The 21,968-nt window shown below is 38.3% G+C and overlaps 1 protein-coding gene across 4 annotated transcripts in view; it reads right to left on the bottom strand.

The window, feature by feature from the left end:
• LOC121317289 (spectrin beta chain, non-erythrocytic 1) overlaps positions 1–21,968 on the bottom strand; it is a 124,558-nt gene that overhangs the window by 57,027 nt on the left and 45,563 nt on the right. The window contains exon 1 of one of the 4 annotated variants that reach the window (XM_041253063.1): positions 7,984–8,521. The exons of 2 other annotated variants lie outside the window; for them this stretch is intronic. In XM_041253063.1, coding sequence (XP_041108997.1) covers positions 7,984–8,128 — 145 coding nt within the window. In that variant the 5' untranslated portion in view covers positions 8,129–8,521. Of the gene's footprint in view, positions 1–7,983; positions 8,522–21,968 lie in introns of those variants that run through there. One more of the 4 variants, XM_041253065.1, reaches the window with a different exon arrangement.

The raw sequence follows: 21,968 nt of genomic DNA on the forward strand, positions 1-21,968 counted from the left end.
CCCTTACCTGCAGGTACATGTGACATAGGGAATCACATTTCACTTCTATGTCCTGCCAAAGCCATTGCTATACCTGCAACAGGTATTGCACTGCATGGCCTCAAGATACTGCACCCGGTACCGCACTTCCAGCAGTAGCTATATTAGTAGCGATTATGCCGCAGGGACATCCCTCAATCTTCCTCATTTACTGCTTTATGATTTTTCACAGTTGCATGAAAAAACAGATTACGCAAAGTGTGAAGATGGGACAAATTATGCACAGCGAAAACAATCCAGATGAAACATGAAGGCACCAATAATATTTATGGTGTTAACATATTAAAAGGCTAAAGGGACGAGACGACAACCCCCCCCCCCCCCCCCCCAAATGCAAAAAAAAAAAAAAAAAAAAGTACACAAACTATACACAGCAATGAGATGGTAAGCATTCTTGCCCAGTTTAAAACAATACATTTTTCAGGAACTGATGCTGATCCTGTTTATGAGTATTCTCTTCTGTGAAACAGCTGCAGTAACGTTACCCAATTGTGGAATTTGGAGTGTCCAGCTTTTACATATATTTCTATAAAAAAAGGCAATCTCTCATTTTTGTTAATGAAATAGGTAACAATTTAGAAAGTCTACAAAAAAAACAAAAACGCTTGTCTTTCCAAGGAATAATCTTTCACAGTACGATTATAACACTATGTAACACAATTTTTGTTCCTGGGTAGTAAGTGTTATTTCCTAATTGCTTATGCCTCAAAAGTATAGAAAATGGCTATTATTCCCCACAAACTTTGCTTTTGTGACCAGGACAGTGACATTTCAAAATATCACTATTTCCAATGGGAAAACGGGCAAATGTGTGTCTTTTCGTTCACATAAAGTCAGAAAAAAACAACATATGAATCCAAATTAACATGTATTTATACTAAAGTAATACAAAAATGACTACAAAAGATTTAGAAGTGAGTAGTTTTTCGAGATTTACGATTATGCTGTAAATACAGCATAATCGTAAATCTCGAAAAACTACACAAAAGCAAAGTTTGTGGGGAATGATAGCCATTTTCTATACTTTTGAGGCATAAGCAATTAGGAAATAACACTTACTACCCAGGCACAAAAAAAAATAAATAAATTGTTACACGGTGTTATATTACATACAGTACACTGTTACCCATTCAGAAGGATCTGGGAATCTGGCAGACAGAAAAATCAATTTGCAGGATGTAAAAGGGGAAACTTCCTCATCGGAACAATGGAAGGTAGCGAAGGTCACAGACAAACATTCAGTGTTGAGACGTCCACACAGCCTTACAGCTTCCTTACAAACATTTCAACATTAAAACTACAACAGAAAGCAGCAAGAATGTTTTTCTAATAAACTATTCATTTCCCCAGCTCCTGCATACACACTGGAAAACGGAGTTGAAGGCCAAACAAGCTATAAAAAAGCACAACATTGTTACAATTGGAGCTTTGCGGTCCTCAACCCCTCTAATCTCCCAGTCTTGTCTTCTGATAAATACACCAATTATAGAATTATAAAATTCTAAACAAATAGCCTTAGACAGTAGGATTATGATTTCCATCAGAGATATATTCAGTGGGTAATGACGACAAGGCAAACTGCCATGAACATCAGATTTTTTCTCTCTTATCCAGTAGCTTTGCCCAACATGTTGACAAACTAAAATAGAAATGTAACCATTAACACATGGGTATTTACCTCCTAAAAAGACCCGGCACCTGAATGTTTTATACCAAAGCTGCTTTGAGCCAGATGCAGTCATGGGCTGCCCAAGAGGGCACAAAAAAACTGCATGCACAGACCTCAGTGTCATTTTTCCTTTAAGCCTGCTGCAATCATGGACGCAGAGACCCTGAAGGTTAATGTTACTTTGTCAACATTTTGAACCTCCTTCGGCTCAGACACAGGTTGACCACCATCTTGCTTGTGCCCTAGGAAATGAGGAGTAGAACCCAAACTCAAGGGGGTCTATCATGCGAATATCTTGGTTTTGTAGCAGAGCTGCAACCTTCTGAGACACCACAGCGGCATCCTGTGGGTCTGTGACTGAAGTTGCAGTCACCCCCCTAAAGGGAGGGGGGTCCTGCTTGAACTGCAGTGAATAGCCAGTGTGAACGGTAGTAAGCACCCTGATGTCTGTGGTGCACTGAGGGCAATAGTCCAGATGGTTCCCTGAGAAGGGGCCCTTGGTAGTAAATTTCTAGGGCTGCTGCTTAGCCTGCGACTTCTGTCTCTGCACAGTGCAGTGGAACCTATTAAAGATTCCACAGCAAGCATCTGCGGACCGGTCCCGAATATCAGTCGGCTGTGTCAGTCGTTGAGGCTGCTGGAGCCTAGGCTACCAGTTTGCACTGGTTTAATGTACTAGAGGTGGTCGGTTGGGAAGCAGACGAACCAGCTCCTTAGTGGATTCATGCGCGCAGTGGGAGCGCTGCAGCACCTCGTCCACCTCAGAACCAAATGCTTGCCCAAGAGTGATTGGGGCATCCAACAGCAGTGCTTTGACACTATCAGGCATGCGTGCCTGGGAAAGCCAAAGCTGCCTACGTGCAGCTACCAGCGCAGCCAGGTTTCTACCTATAGCCTGTCCGTTACACTGAGCAGGTTCTTGTTAACCAGGCACAATTCATGTAGCTATTGTGGCGAGGTCCTGTGGTTCCTAGAAAGGAACTGCAAATGCGACCAGGATGATGTTATAATTGCCTAGGCGTGCACCGAAAGCACTGGCTGAATAAGCTCTCTTGAGGATCACCTCAGGAGACCCGACACTGCTTGTTAGGGCTAAATTAGGTGCCTAGACCAAGGCGGCAATAGAAGCCACAACAACCGGGGAAAATGGCCCAGTCCAGCTTCTCCACATCATGTACCCTATATAAGGCATCCATCAACCAAAAAACAGCAGGAGCTGTTGCTGAATGGTCCCAGGAAGACTGGATTTCAAAAAGAAAATCCAGGTGAACTGGGGGGGGGGGGGGGGGGGGGGGGGGGGGAATATGGGGCCCTCTACCATACGGTCCCTGACTGCCTTGTATCCCCCGGTGACGTGAAGTTATTTGTATCCCCCACTGTAGGCCACGGCACTTCAATATTGCAGTGGCCCTCTTAATTAACGGTATTAGCTCTGCCGACAGGGACAGCTTAACCGCAGGGGATGTGCTGTCGGACTCCACGTCCTCAGACTGTAAAGCCAGCCCCTGTTCGCCCACCTCAGAGGCGGCGATGCCAGTATGTCCTCCTGTGTCCAATTTGCACTCGCAGCCCAAAGAGCCATGGGGTGAGGACACAGCCACCTCTCTACAAGAGGGTGATGGGGAAGAGCGCTGAGCAGGAATAAGGGATGAACAGCGCTCCTCAGAATGAATGAAAAAAGCGGCACAAAAACTCATAGAAGCTGCGATTAGCCAGCGCCTCCTTGTGTGCTCTGGCCCCAGGCAGAAAGAGCACCTGCTGTCCTCAACGGGCAGACTGACCTTGCATGTCTCAGAGGGTTAGAGCCTGGGCATAATGCAAGGATCAAGCAATGCAGTGTACATACATAGTTGTACAGGTGCTGCCTCAATCTGTTAGACCTTGACCTGGCAGATCAAGACACAACGTAACTTACAGAAACTGAGCTGCACCTAACTGGTCTGCAGCCAACAATGGAAAAAATGGATATAAAATGACACTGGAGTGAGGTCAATTCACTTTCTAATAACATTTACACTCTGCATATGTAAGCCATTTCATACAAAATAAGGATTAGGTGGACTTTCTAAAGAAAACAAATCCAAGATATTACAATATAACAATATATATATATATATATATATATATATATATATATATATATATATATATATATATATATATATATATATATATATATATTATATATATATAAGGGGAACTTGCTAATGTGCTGAATCACTGTCTATGACAGTTTGAGACAGATATACTGTAGAACCAGCCATGGCTAGAACAACTTAAACTTTGCTTCGCAATAGGCGTTCTTCCTGGAATGTGAAAACTTTGGATGTTATTTCAATACGTACAGGGTTATAACATTCCTGCTGCCAGATACCGATTGGGTCAAAAGTACAATTTAATATTTCATAAGGATGCCATTGTAATTTTACCCCTAACTTTTTGTGCTTTTAAAAAGATGGGAGTGATGAAGTTTGAGACCTAGTTGGGTAGAACAAAACCTGGGCAAAGACAATAATCAAGCACATACTGTAATGTCAAGACGGCACCGGGTAGTGATCAACAACAAAGGATCATGCAACATTTGTGACCATGCCTGTATGTACTGTATTGAAGACCACAGACCCTTTATGCAAAGACACGGAATCACTGCTGATGTGAAAGCTGGCTACGGTATGTAAAATGGCACATTCTCCATTTATTTAAAACAGCCTAAACATTTCAGTTTCAGCTGACGTGTTAATGGGGGAGGGGATAAAAAAAAAAACACCAAATAATCAAATCCAGGCATTGCCATGCCCCCCCCCAAAATAGCTTTCAACAATTTGAAAGTTAAAGTGTTAAAGACGTATTTCAGCTATGCTGAGATCACCTTGTTTTCATTATAAAAAGGCCAAAGGTGCAATTTCCACACCCAAAGACATTCCAGTTTATCCACGGGCAATATTATGAAAAGCCATGATATAAAACAGGTAAGAGAGATATGATATCTAACATCTGTGTTTAATAAAAAACTGATATTGATGCTGTTTGAATTGCTAGAAGTCTGCAGATGTGCCCCACTAATACTCAAGTAAAGCTTACTCATATCCAGACCACCTTCCAAGAGCGTAGCCAATTGCAGAGGGGGTCATGACCTTGCAAAGTTGCACCTTCTGACCCACAAACAAAGGGAGTGCAAACCATTACGGTAAAAGAAGACAGAGATACTTCTGTCTATGTGAACCAACAAATAAAAAGAAAAAAAAAAAGAACTGTTATAAATCGTAGCCAAATATTTAAAAACATGGAAAATTAACAAACAGCACACATTCAGGAAACCTTTTCAGATTAGTATTTGTCTTATGCCATCAACAAACATGGCAGGCAGCAAGTGTGATGAGAAAAGAGTACAGCCTTGGGACGCTGAGGAAGTGCAGGCTCTAGTTTCTCTGTGGGCAGATAATAGTGTTCAGGAAGATCTGGAGTCGTGTCAGAAATTAGAAAGTTTATGCCCGAATTTCTGACGATTTGAAGCAAAATGGATATAAACTGCAGGTACTGTATACTTAATTCAAACCCTCAATTATACCACATTTCTCATACTTAACCTTAATTATGCTAATATATTATAACAGGACAGCCACTATAAGATCATTACCTTTATTAAAAATGTGCATGGATGAATCTACCAATTAATCTACGGTTAATAAACTAAATAAATTAACCAACCAAAAAGAGAATCGCACGACAGCCTTAATTTCAATATATACTTTGCTGTGTACGTGTTTTTACTTTGTAGTTAAGTCTTTGCGGTGTTAAATTATATTTGCTTATTTAGGGGTTCTCTGCTTGGAAAATACTAACCTGGGCTGTCAATATACATCACAATGTAATATAAAAGAGAGTGTGTGTATATGTAGATATGGTTGTAACGCTGACACCTGCATAGCATTTAAACAGTTCACAAAACTGTTCCAAGAGCACATCCTTCCTGTATACCCTTTCCTAATTCAGGGAATAAAATAAAACATTTTCTAAAGTCCACTACCAAACACTGTAAAATATCCTTGCGTTCCACCGAACACAAACAGTACAAGTCAGCACAACTGCCAGACCTTCTCCACTTGCACTAGTACAACACAGAGTTATTTTAAGATGGACATTTATCTACAAAATATACAAGTTGCACACCTTCATAACCTCATTGTCCTTAAACTAGAAAAGGTACAATGGAGAATGTTAGAGGTCTTCTTTCTGGACTGAGCAGACAGAAGGGCAAAAGTACATCCTCACTGAGCTTCAGTAGTTGTGTAATTAACTTCATTATAATAAGGGCAGGGTTTAGTTTACTCATTGCATTACTTGTTCTGCAGGGGCATTTAAACACCTGGCAGGAGTATTTACTTACTGACCTAAAGCAAATGTATCTTGTCAATGTAAGGTCTTGATATTTTTTTATTGCTTACTGGAGAAGCAAACTGCCATATTATTCGCAGCAATCTGTGTGGCTGTGATAGCTGCACTGCTCATTTCTACACCTCTTCATTACACCGCTACGACACACCAGGAACTTGTTATTTTAGGGGTGTGTCAATTTCATCTGAGATTGGGCATGGCTCATAAAACGTTATATTGTAACCTAAATAATACTTAAGAAATAGAAACTAACTAGTGTCTGGTAGTGGTCAACTACCAAGGAAATACCCGATAAAAATCACGGTTCTATTTCAATTAGAAACCTGTGCCTTTATTGTTATTTTAAACAGTTGAGATATTTAAGTTACCGATTTAATTCCTCTTTCAGTGTTTTGCTTTTTTAACATTCTTCTTGCTGAGCTCTACTAAATAGTGTCTAAACATGTGGTACATTACAATCAGTTTATTATCAAAGTGCTAATACCAAGCCACGGATTGTGGTTTCCATAAGCCATGCAATAAATCTATTGTGAAAAGGAATTCAAATGTTTTTCAATTGAAATAAATACAAAAATACAACCAACTACTGTACTACCTAAAAAAAAAAAAAAAATAGCAAATGGATTAGTAAAGTTGTTTACGGTACAATTTTGGATTTGTAACTCGGGTGACTTTTGCAACTCATCCCGTTTATAATGTCACATTATATTCTACCACTTCTACGCCCTCATCTGCAGATCATTACCAATGGTAATCATACATGTTCATCTGGTGTAAGTTCAATGTGGTGTATGTGAAATATTGAAGACATATGCATCTCACTGAGGGGGGTTACATTCTTGTTTGGTCACAATCAATCATTGAATTCAAGCTAATTCCATATACTTCTTGAGTAATTACTATTCAAGTCTACCACAGGCTTGATGCATTTTTATTAAAACCAGATGGAGCTATATATGATGAAGTACTTACCATGTTATTTTCTTAATCATTGTAAAAACTCCCTGTAGTAATGATGGTGGATGGGGGGCGCTGTAAGTGTATATGCTTCTATTTGTGACTTGAGATTTGTTTTCAGAACAAATTTCAACTTAACAGGTCTTGCCAAGAAAAAGAACTTGATTTACTTGGCACATGAAAGCATCTCAATGTTTTTGAAAAATTCCTCCCTCTAGGTTTAAGCCTCTTCCAAGGAATTGTGAAGCCATAAGCACCAAAGGAAGGCACATTCACCGCAGAAAGCCTCCTTCTTTCCCTGTTTATAATTTATATGTCAGAATGAGACATTTCAAAAGGGGCTGCTGAGAACAAGGGGGCTCAGTCTAATGTGCATACAAAGCGACCTCTAGATCGCAAAGATTAAGTGGTACCTTCACATTTTTAATTTACTGAAGGGACCAGAACAAAAAAGACCACTCCCACCTTTTCCCAGCCATTGTTCTCCATGAATAAGCAATAAGGGTCCGGTTATCACATTTGCAGCTTAAAAGGAGGGAGCATGTTTGAAATTCAATCTTAACTATTTGAATGCATGGCTCTGTAAGTGAAGCAATTCAAGCTACAAATATGTTCTAGCCCTAGTTTATTTCAGCCAACTCAAACGCCAGAGCCGATTCATATTTTATAGACCAATATTACATTTTTGTCATTTCTCCATAATCTGATTTTTTCAGGATTAGGTAGTGTTTTGACCCAGTCATCTTTTTCTCCAATCATAAAATATATAATTTATATTACATATATTTACCCAGTCAAACAGGTTCAGATTTAGATTGCCAGATACTTTGACTGCATGCACAGTGACAGGCACACCAACATTGTTTGCAGAACAACAGCATAGCAACAGTACTATACATAAACAAAAGGCTTCCAGACCTTACCTTGCAACTGTTTAAATCTTCCTTCCAACTGGTTGTAATTGAATGGAACCTGAGCTGTGAAGCTAGGTTCAGGGCTAGGGCTGGGGCTGGGGCTGGGGCTGGGGGATAAGGGTCCAGGCATGCTGGATGCCCTCTGTAATTCCATTTGCTTACAAATAAACAATTAAAATGCCTTCAAAACACATAAAAAGGGTAGGGAAGCAATCCAATGCACAGTTCTCAGGCTTCCCAAACAACAACAAAAAAAAACAGTAGTAGTAAAACAGAAGAGAGGAGAAAAGTTGGAACTAGCTCCAGTCCAGTGCTAAGCTGAAGAAACAAGTACTGTAGGCAGATGGTAGTGTCTGTGTGGGTAAGGGGTTCAGCCTCCTCAGCAGTAGACCAGCATGATTGTTCTGCCTCCTCCTCCCATTCAAACAAGAACTGTAGCAGCAAAGTTTCTCTGGCCACCACGATGTTACCAAGCCCTGTCCGGCAAGTAACTGAAAGCCTTCCCTTCTGAGCTAAATCCCTTCAAACAGAGCACACCTTTCACCAACCTTTTCAGTTAAGGTTGTAATTTAATCAGTAGCAAGTCACAATGTATTTAGTGGTGATGTCACTGCTTCATTACCATAAGGGTAGGAGGAGGTGGGCTATACCATGTTGGGAGGGAGGTGTTCACCAGGATGTCCACCACTTCCTTGGATTGTAGTTGTAGAAACAAATAAGAAACACACATTTTGTAGTGCCTTTTTTAAAAATCTAAATCTGCCTTTGTCCACAAATATAGAGCTGAAGAAACAGAGAAAGCATTTTCTCTGTGCAGAGAAGTGTACTGCAGGAATATGTACTGGCTGAAATAAATGGTTTCTCCTCATACATTCTCTTGTTAAGAGCCTCATGCAACAGAAAAGTCTCAGATTACCAGTGCTCTTCTCTGTGTGTCCTGGAGTGAAGCTGTAGTTTTACCTCAAAGCACACAGCTGATTTTGTAGCACTAATTTTATTAAGTTAAAAATGAAAGTTGTGCTTAGAACTACACTCTTAAAAAGGAACAACACTGCAATTGTAGAAGTAAAAAAAAGTATTAGAAGTATTACACATATCTGTATGCAATCTGGATTTTACCCATAAAAAAAATTGACGATTAGTTTAACGTTTATCTGATTTATTTGTGTATCTTGTTTTTCTGGTTTTATTGTGCATTGGGGTAATTAAATAATGGTAAGCTATATGTATGTTTTATTATAATTCTTTTGCTATTATTATAACAACACTTGCATAAAAAGCATGCCAATGACACATCAGTTATAAAGTTGACCGCTTATGTCAGTTTATATTTAACAAGATTGATTCTAAGAGTCAGTGAAACATTTAGAGGATTTGTTTAATTAAATGATTAATTATCCAGAAACCAAGCCCAGTCTAATACCTGATCTATTTAATTACTTTTTACAAAACTATACAATGATAAAAATCAGCTTACTGAAGCTGAAAACATCTTGTGCAATATAAAAAGATACTTATAAAAAACAGAAAAAGCACAGTATTATTTGCTTCTTGAGAACTTGGTTTGATAAATGTTGTCTTGGTTTGATAAATGTCTGATAAGTTCCTTTTTTAGTGCTCCATACCTTGTGGCGAGTGGGTTTTTAATCTAGTATTGATAAGTTGTGAGAAATCCACAGTTGTTGCTGAATTGCTGAACCCCTTGTGTAAGTTCACATACTCCAATGTGTGTGGCTCCCATCCATTCTGGTTCTTATCTATAGTTGGGGTTTGGACATTTAGTCTTTCAAAAACAGCATTCATTTTCTACAGTGTTTCTAACCTGCAATAACCCCTTGTATAAAGGGTGGGCATTTGTTTGGATGCCTATTGTGGTCACGTACCAGATCACAAGGCGTCCATGCGCATCTTTCCCAGAGGGTATTTTTCTATTCAATGGAGATGCTGTGGAAGTTATCAATCCAAGGAAAATCAAAAAGTAGACATACAAAAATGTAAACGCATTTGCTAAAATCAGATAGATACTGTTTTGTATGACACTTATTACTGGTCAAGATAAACCAGGACATTCTGAAATATTTATTTATTTATTCTTCTTCATGCAATATACACTTCTGGGATGCAGACTGGCAAGCAAGGTCATTTGTTAACCATTTTACTGCTAAATAAACATCTCATCTTCAAATAGATGACCTAAAACCAGGAATACAGGAACTTATCTGAAGCAGCAGAAAGGAGCAGCAACTGGCTGCAGTTGAAACGGAAACATTCTGGCTAGGGATCTCAAGCACAATAGAAAGAAAGCAACGCTGATGCTAAGCTGGTCTGAGTTGAGTGGGGGACTGAGGGGAGTGATGCTGGGATGCCAAAATCACTGTCGAGCCCTCTTGAGGTGTTGTGGGCTAGTTGATGAACCACAGGAGGATGGAAGGTGCCCACTTGAAGACCCCAGATGTGTACCTTACTTAGCTCGATCCAGACGGTTGTCATGCTGATACCCTGGGGAGACTGCACTGTGGTTGATCCCCGGAGCCAGCACTGCAGCAATTGTATGTGCTGATGCGCTGGGGAGGCAAAATAAGCTAATTCCCGGAATCAGCATTACACTTTAGCCATCAACAACAGGCAGAAGGATATCTATTGCAAAGCTATGTCTTAGTTGGTGCTTATCCTGGCGAGAGCCGAGCTCAAATCAGCATGAAGTTTTAACATCTACTCTCATGTAATGGAAATCATCACCGATGCCAGGTTGCTTTCCATTGCCATGTCTTACATCTGTGTCCTGTCTGCTTGAGCTGGTCCAGTAAGAACTAATATGATTGGCTACCGTGGGACATGTGATGGATGCTGGCTATTGCATAATGCACTGTATCCAATACGATGTGATTGGATCCAAACGGAGGGATGAACAGAACTTTCAAAGCTGAGGTTAAGGTCGAACCAGAGTTATTACGTTACGTGCCATTAAAAAATTGTTTTGTTTTTTGAAAAATTCAAATAAAACAATTTATAAAAAAGCTATAATACACCGATTTACCCTCAGAAGCTTAGGATTAGTAGAGGATATTGTAATAGTTCATCTGACTAACCCAAAAACTGCAGACTAAGGTGCCAACTATGACAAGGGTCAACTAAATGTGCAGACAAAGCTATTTAGCAGATGCTAGCCTTGTCATCTTTTTACTAATGGACCACAGTAAGAATGGAGACAGCTGTGCAGAGGTCTCCCTGCTGGCCGCCTGTGTATTTCATACAAAGATTCTTAAGCAATTGTGAAATATCACAGAAGGATTCTGCTCGTAATTGCTAAACATTCTTTGTACAAACTCTTAGTCAGATGACCTGTTTTAAAAAAGGGGTCTGGTTTCTGTATTCCTAAATTAAACAAAATGATAGAAAAACAAAACCCCAAAATGTACAGTATATTTGGTTTCATTTATTAAAACACATTGAGAAACGCAAAATGATTTGAATGTCAAAACAGGATTTAATTATTAAAGCTTTCTACTGGCCTTGTAGAATGTGTCACTAGCATTCCATTAGACAATGCCCAGGCAAGTGCTATTTACCTCATCTGTTATTTTAGGTTCACATTTTTACAATACGGTAAGCAGATCATTACACACATTCTAGTTAGCGTACGCAATGCTCTTTCGAGAAGTCAGATCAGAAATATCACCATGGTTATAATGGCTCTATACACGCACCTCCCATTTTCATATACTGTATTCAGTGAGATAGTTTGGGAATGAAGGAATCAATTGTTGTAAATAAAAATGTCTCAAAAAAAAAAAGGGGGCCACGTTAACCCCATTTTTAGAGCTACTTTTTATTGGAATGCAATATTTCTCCTTACCTGTCATGTTAAATAACATGTGCTGCAATTTTACATTCTAGGCTTAAGGCCCATTTACACCAGAAGTGATGCGACAAGCGAATGTGTAGTAAGAAGCTATGGGGATCCAGTGGTTAAAGAAAAGGGCTTGTAACCAGGAGGTCCCCGGTTCAGATCCTGGCTCACTCACTGACCCTGAGCAAGTCACTTAACCTCCTTGTGCTCCGTCATTCGGGTGAGACGTTGTTATAAGTCATGCTGCAACTGATGCGCAGTTCATATACCCTAGTCTCGAAGTTTCCTTAGATAAAGGCGTCTGCTAAAACAAACAAGCAAACAACCAACCACCACCACGACACACCGCGCCACGACAGAAAATAAAACATTTTCACATGGACCATTCACACTGCCTGCGATGCAAAAAAAAAAAAAAAGAGTTGGTGTCCAAACAGTGTGCAGTCAGCTAGGGAACCGGCCACAGAGGAACAGCTTCTCGTGTGCCTTTTCCAGTAAAGAATGGCAGAAGATCATTCTTACAGTTTCAAAAATACCCGGAGCAGTACCAAAAAAAAAAAAAGGACACAATTATCAATACACAAAAATGAGGGAGAACATCTAGAAGTCCCTTTCCAGGAAACTGGATATAGTTGATGTGTATGATTTGTTCACGTTTACCAAAATAAGTATACTGCAAAAAGCTATAGTACGTATTCTATATTTGTATTAGCTAGGCTTGTAACGATAATACATCAAAATATTTATCGAGTAGGATCCCACGATAACAAAAGTGATAATGTTTTACTGAAACCGAATACAAAATCAAGAATAATCTGTTTATTGCTTCTAAAAGTTTGAGAAAATATGCGTCTGTGAACAAATATAGGATGATGCAGAGACCAAGAGTCACCTGCTTTCTTAATGTATTTTATACATATTATTTTGTTTTAATAATCAGTCCCAACTGTAGCCATCTGTCTTGAGCGAAACTAATACTATTTAACAATACTACGTTGACACGTGCCGATGTTTCAGAATATTTTTACCTTTTCGTTTGGAAGCAATGCACTATCCACAACCTTTTTGTCGTTTTTAATTGCTGTCTGAGTCTAAATGCCGGTTGTACAGAATAGTTTGCCACCAGTACAATGCAAAATTATTTCACAAGATCCGGTGCAATAATTACTGTAGACACTAGATTTTGGACACTCGCAAAATGTTCACTTGCTTAACAATATCAGTTGAGATCTCCGAGGATACTAAACCTGCCCCGAATGCCCAGATCTACCAATCAGTGAGAAGAGCCCGGTGGCTACTGATTGCTGTTAAGTGCTGTTAAATCCTGTCCAGTTTTCTTTCTGAAATTGAAACAAGCTTATAATTACATCAGGAAACTGGACCAATACACATAAGTTAATTGGATTTAAGTGCAGGGTGAAAGTACACAAAATAGACAGTTTTCACAATGAAGAATTAATTTCATGAAAGAGATATTATATATATTCAAGTATGGAGATGCAAAATAAAATTATCAACCGGAGTTGTCGATGTCGAAAGTTCCATTGCAGGAAAGGGGAGGCGACCGCTAATGCACTGTTTGGAAAAATTGTGTCTAAGTGGCTATGAAAAGTCATGTAAAGTTTTGATTCAAATGAGACAGCAAAATGTGAAATGCATCTCTAGAGCCGCGGTACACTGGAAGGGAATGCTGCTTTCGCTAGCAGAAGCTGGCCCACGTAATTCATAAATTGTAACCAACAGCAAATAAAAACAAGAGAGATGAGAGAGATAATTATTTCCATGTAAATAGGCCATAATGTTAATGTTGTTTTCAAACCTTGTTCTTTGGTCAGTGAGGTTGATTTTTTCTTTCTTAATTTACCATTATGTTTACACTGGAAATCTGTCAGACTTTACACAAAACAAGGCAAAGGCTAGTGACAGCAGGAGTATGAAAATTGGAGAGTGCTATATTTAAATGCCAATGCATTTATCAAGCGTGTCTTAAAACACTGGGATTTGTTTGAATGAGTTTTTACATTTTTTTTTTATTTATGTTCAAATTATATTGTTAATTCTTAATAAATTGATAAACAGAACTGGTAACTCTGAAAAATGGAACTTGCCATTTCCACAATGGAAAACCAGGAGCCCTACACACCCCCACAAACCCATCTGCAACTATCGCAGACCAAGTTTTTTTTTTCCTTTCGCATTAAGTTCTAATAAGGAATAAATTATGTCAGCATGGTAAACAAGTACTTATTTATCTTTACTACTTTAAACTGTGTTCTAAGTTTTTTTAAGCACTGTAGAAATACATTTCTAAAACATTCTAGAAAAACATGTAATTTAAATTTGAGTTTACTGACGCCAACAATGCACACACACACAGTTGTAGTCAAGTTTACATACCCCAATGGAAATATATAATTTCTAGAAATTCCTAATTTCTAAAAATTTCGTGAAAACAAATTATAGGAAAAAATCTTTTGTTGCTTTTGGCGATGAGGGAAAAAAAAAAAAAAAAAGTTACAAGAAATAGATAAATTTATTTCAGCAATTTTATTACAAAACTCCTAAGTCAAAAGTATTCATACCCTGACAAGGCAAATGAAAATGAAATGAATAGCTAGTTGAGGCACCTTTAGCAATAATAACTCATTTAAACGATTAGTATATTTGTCAATGAGCTTTTGGCATGATTCTTCAGTGATTTTTGACCATTCTTCATTGCAAAATTGTTCCAGTTCATTCAAATTCTGAGGAGTTCTCTTGTTCACAGCCTTCAACTCGTGCCAAAGATTCTCAAATTGGATTTAGATCGGGACTTTGATTAGGCCAATCCAGAACCTTGATTTTATTCTTCTTTAACCATTCTGAAGTAGATTTTGATGTGTGCTTTGGATCGTTGTTGTGTTGAAACATCCAGTTGCTCTTTAAACCAAGTTTTGTGTCGGAGGGTTTCAGATGATTGGCCATTGTCTTTTGGTATGCTATGGAATCCATTTTACCATGTATTGGAACTAAAATGTCCTGTGCCATTAGATGCACAATAGCCCCACAGAAGGATATTACCACCTCCATGCTTGACAGCAGGTATGGTGTTCTTTTCTTTCTACGCCTCACCAGACTTTCTCCAAACGTAATGACTATCATCATGACCAAACAGCTCGATTTTTGTTTCACCACTCCACAAAACCTTTGACCAGAACTCATATCCATCATTCAAATCCTGTTTTGCAAACTTTAAGCGATTGTTCTTGTGAAATTTTCCTAAGAGTGGCTTTTTCCTTGGCCTTCAACTATTGAGACCTTCACCATGCAATACTCAACCTGTGATTGAAATGGAAACCCCAGTCTCACTTGCAGACAATTCACTTTGAATATCTATGGCAGTCAATCTAGGATTGTTATTAACCTTCCTCACAATTCTTCTACTTGTTCTTGGTGAAAGAACCTTCTTTCTTCCAGACCAAGGGGGAGTTGTGACAGTACCATGAAACAGTTGAAATTGGGATACTCAAATGCTTGGAAATCTTCTTGTATCCTTCACCAGCTTTATGACAATAAATAATTATTTAATGCTTAAAGTCTTCAAATAGTTATTTACTTTTTCCCCATATTGACTTACTGGACAGCAATCAGTCTATGCTTAACCCTTTTATACTTTAAGAATGTTCACCTACAATCCCGCATTTTCTAGAATTAGGTTATGCATTATCATATTGAAATGCACAGCACCTTGTAGACAATACATTCATAGCATCAAAGGGAAAGAATACTTCTGAGTTAGCAGTTGTTGAGTTTTACAAAATAAATTGCTGAAATAAATAATTGTAGACATCTACTTCTTGTAACTTTTTCCTCATCCACAAAAGCAAAACCTTTGCTACACAAGATTTTTCCAAAAAAATTATAAATTTCCACTGGGGTATGTAAACTTTTAGCTACAACTGGATATAAAATAGAAGTAGCAACAAATGTTATTTCTCTTTATGGAAATTCTTACATAATTGATGTGACAATAACCCTTGACTATATAAGAAAAAAGTCGCACATAATTGACTACAGCTTGATACGCTTACTTTTTATTCTGGGACACCGGAGTTATACAATTCTATAGTATTTTAAAGCACCATTTAGTAAATCATACAAGAAAGACATGCTGTTATAATTCTTCTCTTCATATTTATAAGCAGTATCAAATATGCTCTCATTCTATAAGAACAAATCATAAGGATGATGCACTTTGTAGACTATCTTTAGGTGCGGTCCAAAAATTAAACAAACAAAGAAATAAAAAATATAATTAATGAAAATCCTGCTTCCTTGCATCCAGAATTCCAGCATGTACTTGCATGTTTATGTATGCGCGCTTTGTAAAATACTTCACATGTAATGAAATGCAGATGTTAGCCGACATATTAAAACATATTTCATCAGACTCTCTCCTTATGCATTATTTAAATCACTGAGCTTCCACATGATATTCACTTCATTGCCTACTGACATTGCTGCTGAAGTACTTATAAACATTAACATGCATTCATGAACACATGACTCAACTTGAGGTATGCAGACGATAGTGACTAGCCTACAGTGCCTCTACCCCTTAGCAAAATAAATAGGCATTAAAAGGTGTACCATTTTGGCAAAATGCCTCAGTAGTTACTGTGGTTTAAGGATATATAATTATATTTCCCTATGGGCTTGTATGGCATTTGTTTCAGATTTTAAAAAAAATATATAAAAAACTAAAAAACACAAACTTTTCCATTGTCAAGTACCTGTCATTACATGTTTAAATAAATATAGAAAAAAGTTCCACTGGTATAAAAATAGTCGATACAGCTTTTCAAAATTGCCAATGTACTTTTTGACAAACATTTTTTCTTCAGTTTTAAATGTACAATGTGGTTATAATCAAATATGAGAAAAAAAAAATCATACTGTTCATATGTAGTCTTGGTAAATATGTTACAATATTCATTATTTAAAAATAGCCAAATTAAAAATTTTACCAATATCCTGAAAACACTACAAATTATGTTTTTCAAATATTACAGTGGATAAACCAGGAACGCCCCCAAAAATCTTTCATAAGATGTTCCGCAGAACTGAACCACACCTTCATCATGAACCATCCTTTCTCATGCCTAAAACTACTCTGCATCATCATGCTGTAAAGTGTTTCAGCCAATCAGTGGTGCATTTTTGGTCACAGTACCTACACTGTCACATTAGAAAACAGTAATCAAACTGCATCCGTTTCCCCTTCTACAAATGAATAAACACAGCTTGCTGCCATCGAGACAGAACAGCAACTACAGTGACAGTCAAACAGTCCACAACAACAATAACAGCTAGAAATAAACCTATTTTAAAAAGAGAGACTTAAAACTAGGGGGAAAACAAGCTTGTAAATATTTTATGCTGGTTCCATTTCTTATTTCTCTCACAATCACTACAACTAATCATTACTCACATCCTAAGCATTTTTTTTATGTTACATGTGACAAACCAGGCAGTTAAAACAAAACACCAATGATAATAATAATAATAACAATAAACTCCTGGGAAGATAAATGAGACAGAAGCCTGAGATACAATTACAGGCTTTTCATTGCACACTTTGGTGCACTTTGTTATAATTAGTTGTAAGAGTTTACAATAGCTTAAAGTGCCACATATGACCATTTCCTTCGCTTGGTTTTTCAATGCTTTTGTTTTGCCACTAAAACCTTTTTGTTTTTGTGAAGTCCGTTTGGTTAACGTAGTACACTGAACTTTCACATTTGTGTCGTGTTAAATACCGGTCTTTGCTTCCCAGTATACCGTAATGTTGTCAAGTTGCTGTTCTGGTATTTGATGAATTTTCCTGTTTTCTCCATTTTCTTCAGTTACACTTTTAGTAAATGTATCTCCCTCAGCGTCTTTTTTTCTTGTGGCAGCATTTTCCTGATTTTCAACCAACACGTCTCTGTTTTCATCAGTAACATTTAGAGACCTGGTCGTCATTTTCATTAAACTGTGGTGAAGTCAGTTAAGATGCCCACGTGACCTGTACATAATAAACCTTAGAATCTTACAGCTCTACATACTAAGACTGTAAACTCCAGAGATTCTAATACAGAGCTGTAAACGGCTACTACCGATTATATTATTATTATTTATCTAATAATAATAAACAATAACTTGGAAATTGAATTAATTTATTAATTTTAATATAAGACTGATAAAATTAAACTTTAAATGTGAAGTTACTGTGCTCAATCTTGGAAGAGCAGCAGAATTCAGATCACACAATAGTACTGTACTAACATTCGATGCCACCAACAACGTACTTGCCAGAAACAGACGGTTCTGTGTTTTTACTGATTTTTTTCCCCTTCTGACATTCTGGACCATCAGAACAGAGATTTTTGCTCTTTGAAGGCTTCAACCAAATGTATCTGCTTCTGTTTGCTCATTACTACCACTAAATAAACAGTACAATTTCAGAAGCTTAAAATGTCTATCACTTCAACCGATCGTATAAGATATGCGAGTCCGCACTTTGATTACGGAAATTTTGCCAACTAAAAGGTACACACAGTGCGTAAGGCTGCGTGCGCCAATGGAATAAACCAATAATCATATCAAACCAATCTCATATAGTTTCTAACTAAAAGGTTCAAATGTAATTCTTACAACATCTGGTACCCAACTGCAGAAAGAAATAACTACATTATATCACTCATGAAGAATTTCGAATTTGCAGTATGACCACACTATTTATTGTATTGCCATTGTGCAGTGTTAGCTATTGCTTTAAAAAACAAGCTTTCACAGGTCATATAAATGCAGTCTTGTGGAAGTATATCTGAATGGCTTTCACTACTTTAAAAATTATATACAATAAATGAATATAAAAACCCACAGTACTTGACTTCCCACCATTTAACTCAAAAACAATCCGATATTAAAAGTTTAAAGCACATGCTCTCAATGGCCACTCTGACAATATTCTGGGTTGTTGTTTCAAGAACATTGTGTAAATAATGAAGCTGTAACTGGAATGTTCTCCTCTACTGAGAATCTGTGAAAACAGTCCTATGAGCACAACTACAATAAATCTAACTTCTAACCTGTTGTGTGGGCACTCACCGGATAAAGACCTCACTATTCTTCAGATTGATTTAACTCCCGTGTGGTTTGTTATATGATTTAACCCAGGAAACCTAGGATGTCTTCAGCCCTGTGCATGAGATCACATGAAGAGAAATGCTCAAGATCCCAAAATAATATTATATATATATACACACACACACACACACACACACACACTCACTCTACCGGTCAGAAGTTTTAGAACACCTCCATTTTTCCAGTTTTATTGAAATTTACACAGTTTAATGTCTCAATGTACTCTGAAATTACAGCACAGAACAAATAAACAATTGGAGATAATAAAGAAATCATGGAATCATTTTGTTTAACAAAATTTAATCTAAATTTTTGACTCAAAGTAGCCACCTTTTGCAGATGTAACAGCCGAACACACTTGTGGCATTTTTTCTACAATGGAAATCAAACATTGCTCGGAAAGTTCTTCCCAACACTGTTGCAGAAGTTCCCACAAATGTGTTGCACTTGTAGGTTGCTTTGCTTTCACCCTTCTGTCCAGTTCATCCCAAACCAGCTCGATGGGGTTTAAGTCTAGAGTATGTTTTGGGTCATTATCTTGCTGTAGGATGAACCCCTGACCAACTAGACATATACCAGAGGGTATTGCATGGCGCTGCAAAATGCTGTGGTAGCCATTTTGGTTTAGGGTGCCACTCACTCTGTGCAAGTCACCGACTCTGGATCCAGCAAAAGAGCCCCAGACCATCACACTTCCTCCTCCATGTTTGACAGCTGGTGTCACACACACACCGAGGAACCATCCTTTCGCCTGCTCGATGGTGTACAAAAACCCTGCGTGATGAACTGAAGATTTCAAATTTTGATTCATCGGTCCATAAGACCTTCTTCCAGTCTTCAGTAGTCCACTGGTGGTGCTTCATGGCTCAGGCAAGCCTCTTTTTCTTATTTTGCCATTAGCAATGGCTTTCTTACTGCCACTTGACCGGTCAAACCTGCAGCTCGAAGTCTTCTCTTCACAGTTGAAACTGAGATTTGCTTACTTCGACCAGTGTTAAGTTGTGCTTGAAGCCGTTGTCCTGTGAGCCGCCTATCACGGAAGCTGTTGACTCTCAGAAACTTGTCTTCTGATACTATTGTGGCTTTGGGTCTGCCAGACCTCTTCCTATCAGAGTTTCCTCCAGTTTCCAAGTGCCTTTTGATGGTGTAGGAAACTGTACTCACTGACACCTTGGCTTTCTTTGCAATTTCTCTAAAGGAAAGACCTACACTTTTAAGGGTTATAAAGGTCTGTCTGTCTTCCTTTGTTAATTGCCTTTTTCTCGCCGTTATGATAGCAATATACTACTTCCTGCAGTACAATACTGTCCAAATAATGCTTAAGAGGGTGTAGTAACAGTCTGTTCCAACACTGCTTTTATACAGACAGAGGGTTTGTAAGTAATCAAACAAAGTTGGGACACTTGTAGGAATTGTTAGCATCAACTTTCAAGGCTTAATTTACTTCCATTGCTGCAGAACAGCTGTAAGTTGTTAACCCATTACTTGTTCCCTGAAAAAGGCCTTTTTGTATAACTCTGAAATGTACATTATTTTTCAGTTTTTGGTAACCTAAACTATTTTTTTTTTAACCTCTGGCAGTTTACAACTTACCTTTGTACCATTTCAGGTTATTCACTGGACTTGAACTGCTTAAATTTCAATAAAAACTGGAAAAATGGGGGTGTTCTAAAACTTTTGACCGGTAGTGTATGTATGTGTGTGTATATATGTATATATATTACAGTGCCTATAGAAAGTCTACACCTCCTTGAACTTTTTTTTTCACATTTTGTTGTGTCAGTGCCTCACAGAGTTTCATGCATTTAAATGAGGATTTTTTCCACTTATCTACGCACCATACCCCACACTTAAAGGGGGAAAAAAACTTTATTGAAAAAGAAATTATATATAAAAATACAATACTGAAAGATCACAACTGGATAAGTCTCCACCCCCTGACTTAATACTTGGTGAAAGCATTTTTGGCAGCAATTACAGCTGCAAGTCCCAGTCCCTGCCAATGAGAAACATCCCCATAACATGATGCTGCCACCACCATGCTTCATAGTAGGGATGGCGTTCTTTGGGTTATGCGCTGTGTTGGGTTTGCGCCAAACATAACGCTTTGCATTTAGGCCAAAAAGTTCCATTTTAGTTTCATCAGACCACAAAACTTTTTGCACATGGCTACAGAATCTGAGTGTTTTATTGCATACTTCAAAACGGGATTCAAGGTGGGTTTTCTTGAGTAATGGCTTCCTTCTTACCACCCTACCATACAGGCCAGATTTGTGGAGTGCTTGGGATATTGTTGTCACATGCACACTTTGACCAGTCTTGGCCATAAAAGCCTGTAGCTCTTGCAAAGTTGCCATTGGTCTCTTGGTAGCCTCTCTGATCAGTCTCCGTCTTGCTCGGTCATCCAGTTTGGAGGGACGTTCTGATCTAGGCAGGGTCTTGGTGGTGCCATACACCTTCCACTTCTTAATAACCATCTTGACCGTGCGCCAAGGGATATTCAAGGCCTTTGATATTTGACTGCTGAATTTATCCTGAAATTCATGTGAATCACTGCAATTTAACACAGGTGGAGGCCACTTAACTTGGTGTGCGATTTTGAAGGCGAAGTACCGAAGCTTCGGTTTTGTTTCAAGTCACTTTGCTTGATTTTAATGCCAGGCGGTTGATAAGCCCCCCGCCTTTTAACCTCCAACTTCTCTTCAACCGACACAGAAAATGACTTCTTGAGCAAATTGCATCAATGTGATTCATTGTGGTGTCGTGTATGAAGTTTTAAATTTATCTTTCCTTCACGCTTTATTATGACAGACTCTAGATTAGACTATAAACTGGGCCTGCCGAAGATTAACCCCACCTGAGTACCGTCATGCTTCGCAAACTGCATGAAATCTCTGAAGCCCAAGTGAATACTAACAATATGAATACACAGAAACCCGAACAAAGCTGAGAGCTGATGAAGTTTAGCCCCTCG

Source organism: Polyodon spathula, chromosome 6 (assembly GCF_017654505.1).
Source record: "Polyodon spathula isolate WHYD16114869_AA chromosome 6, ASM1765450v1, whole genome shotgun sequence".
Lineage (NCBI taxonomy): Eukaryota > Metazoa > Chordata > Actinopteri > Acipenseriformes > Polyodontidae > Polyodon > Polyodon spathula.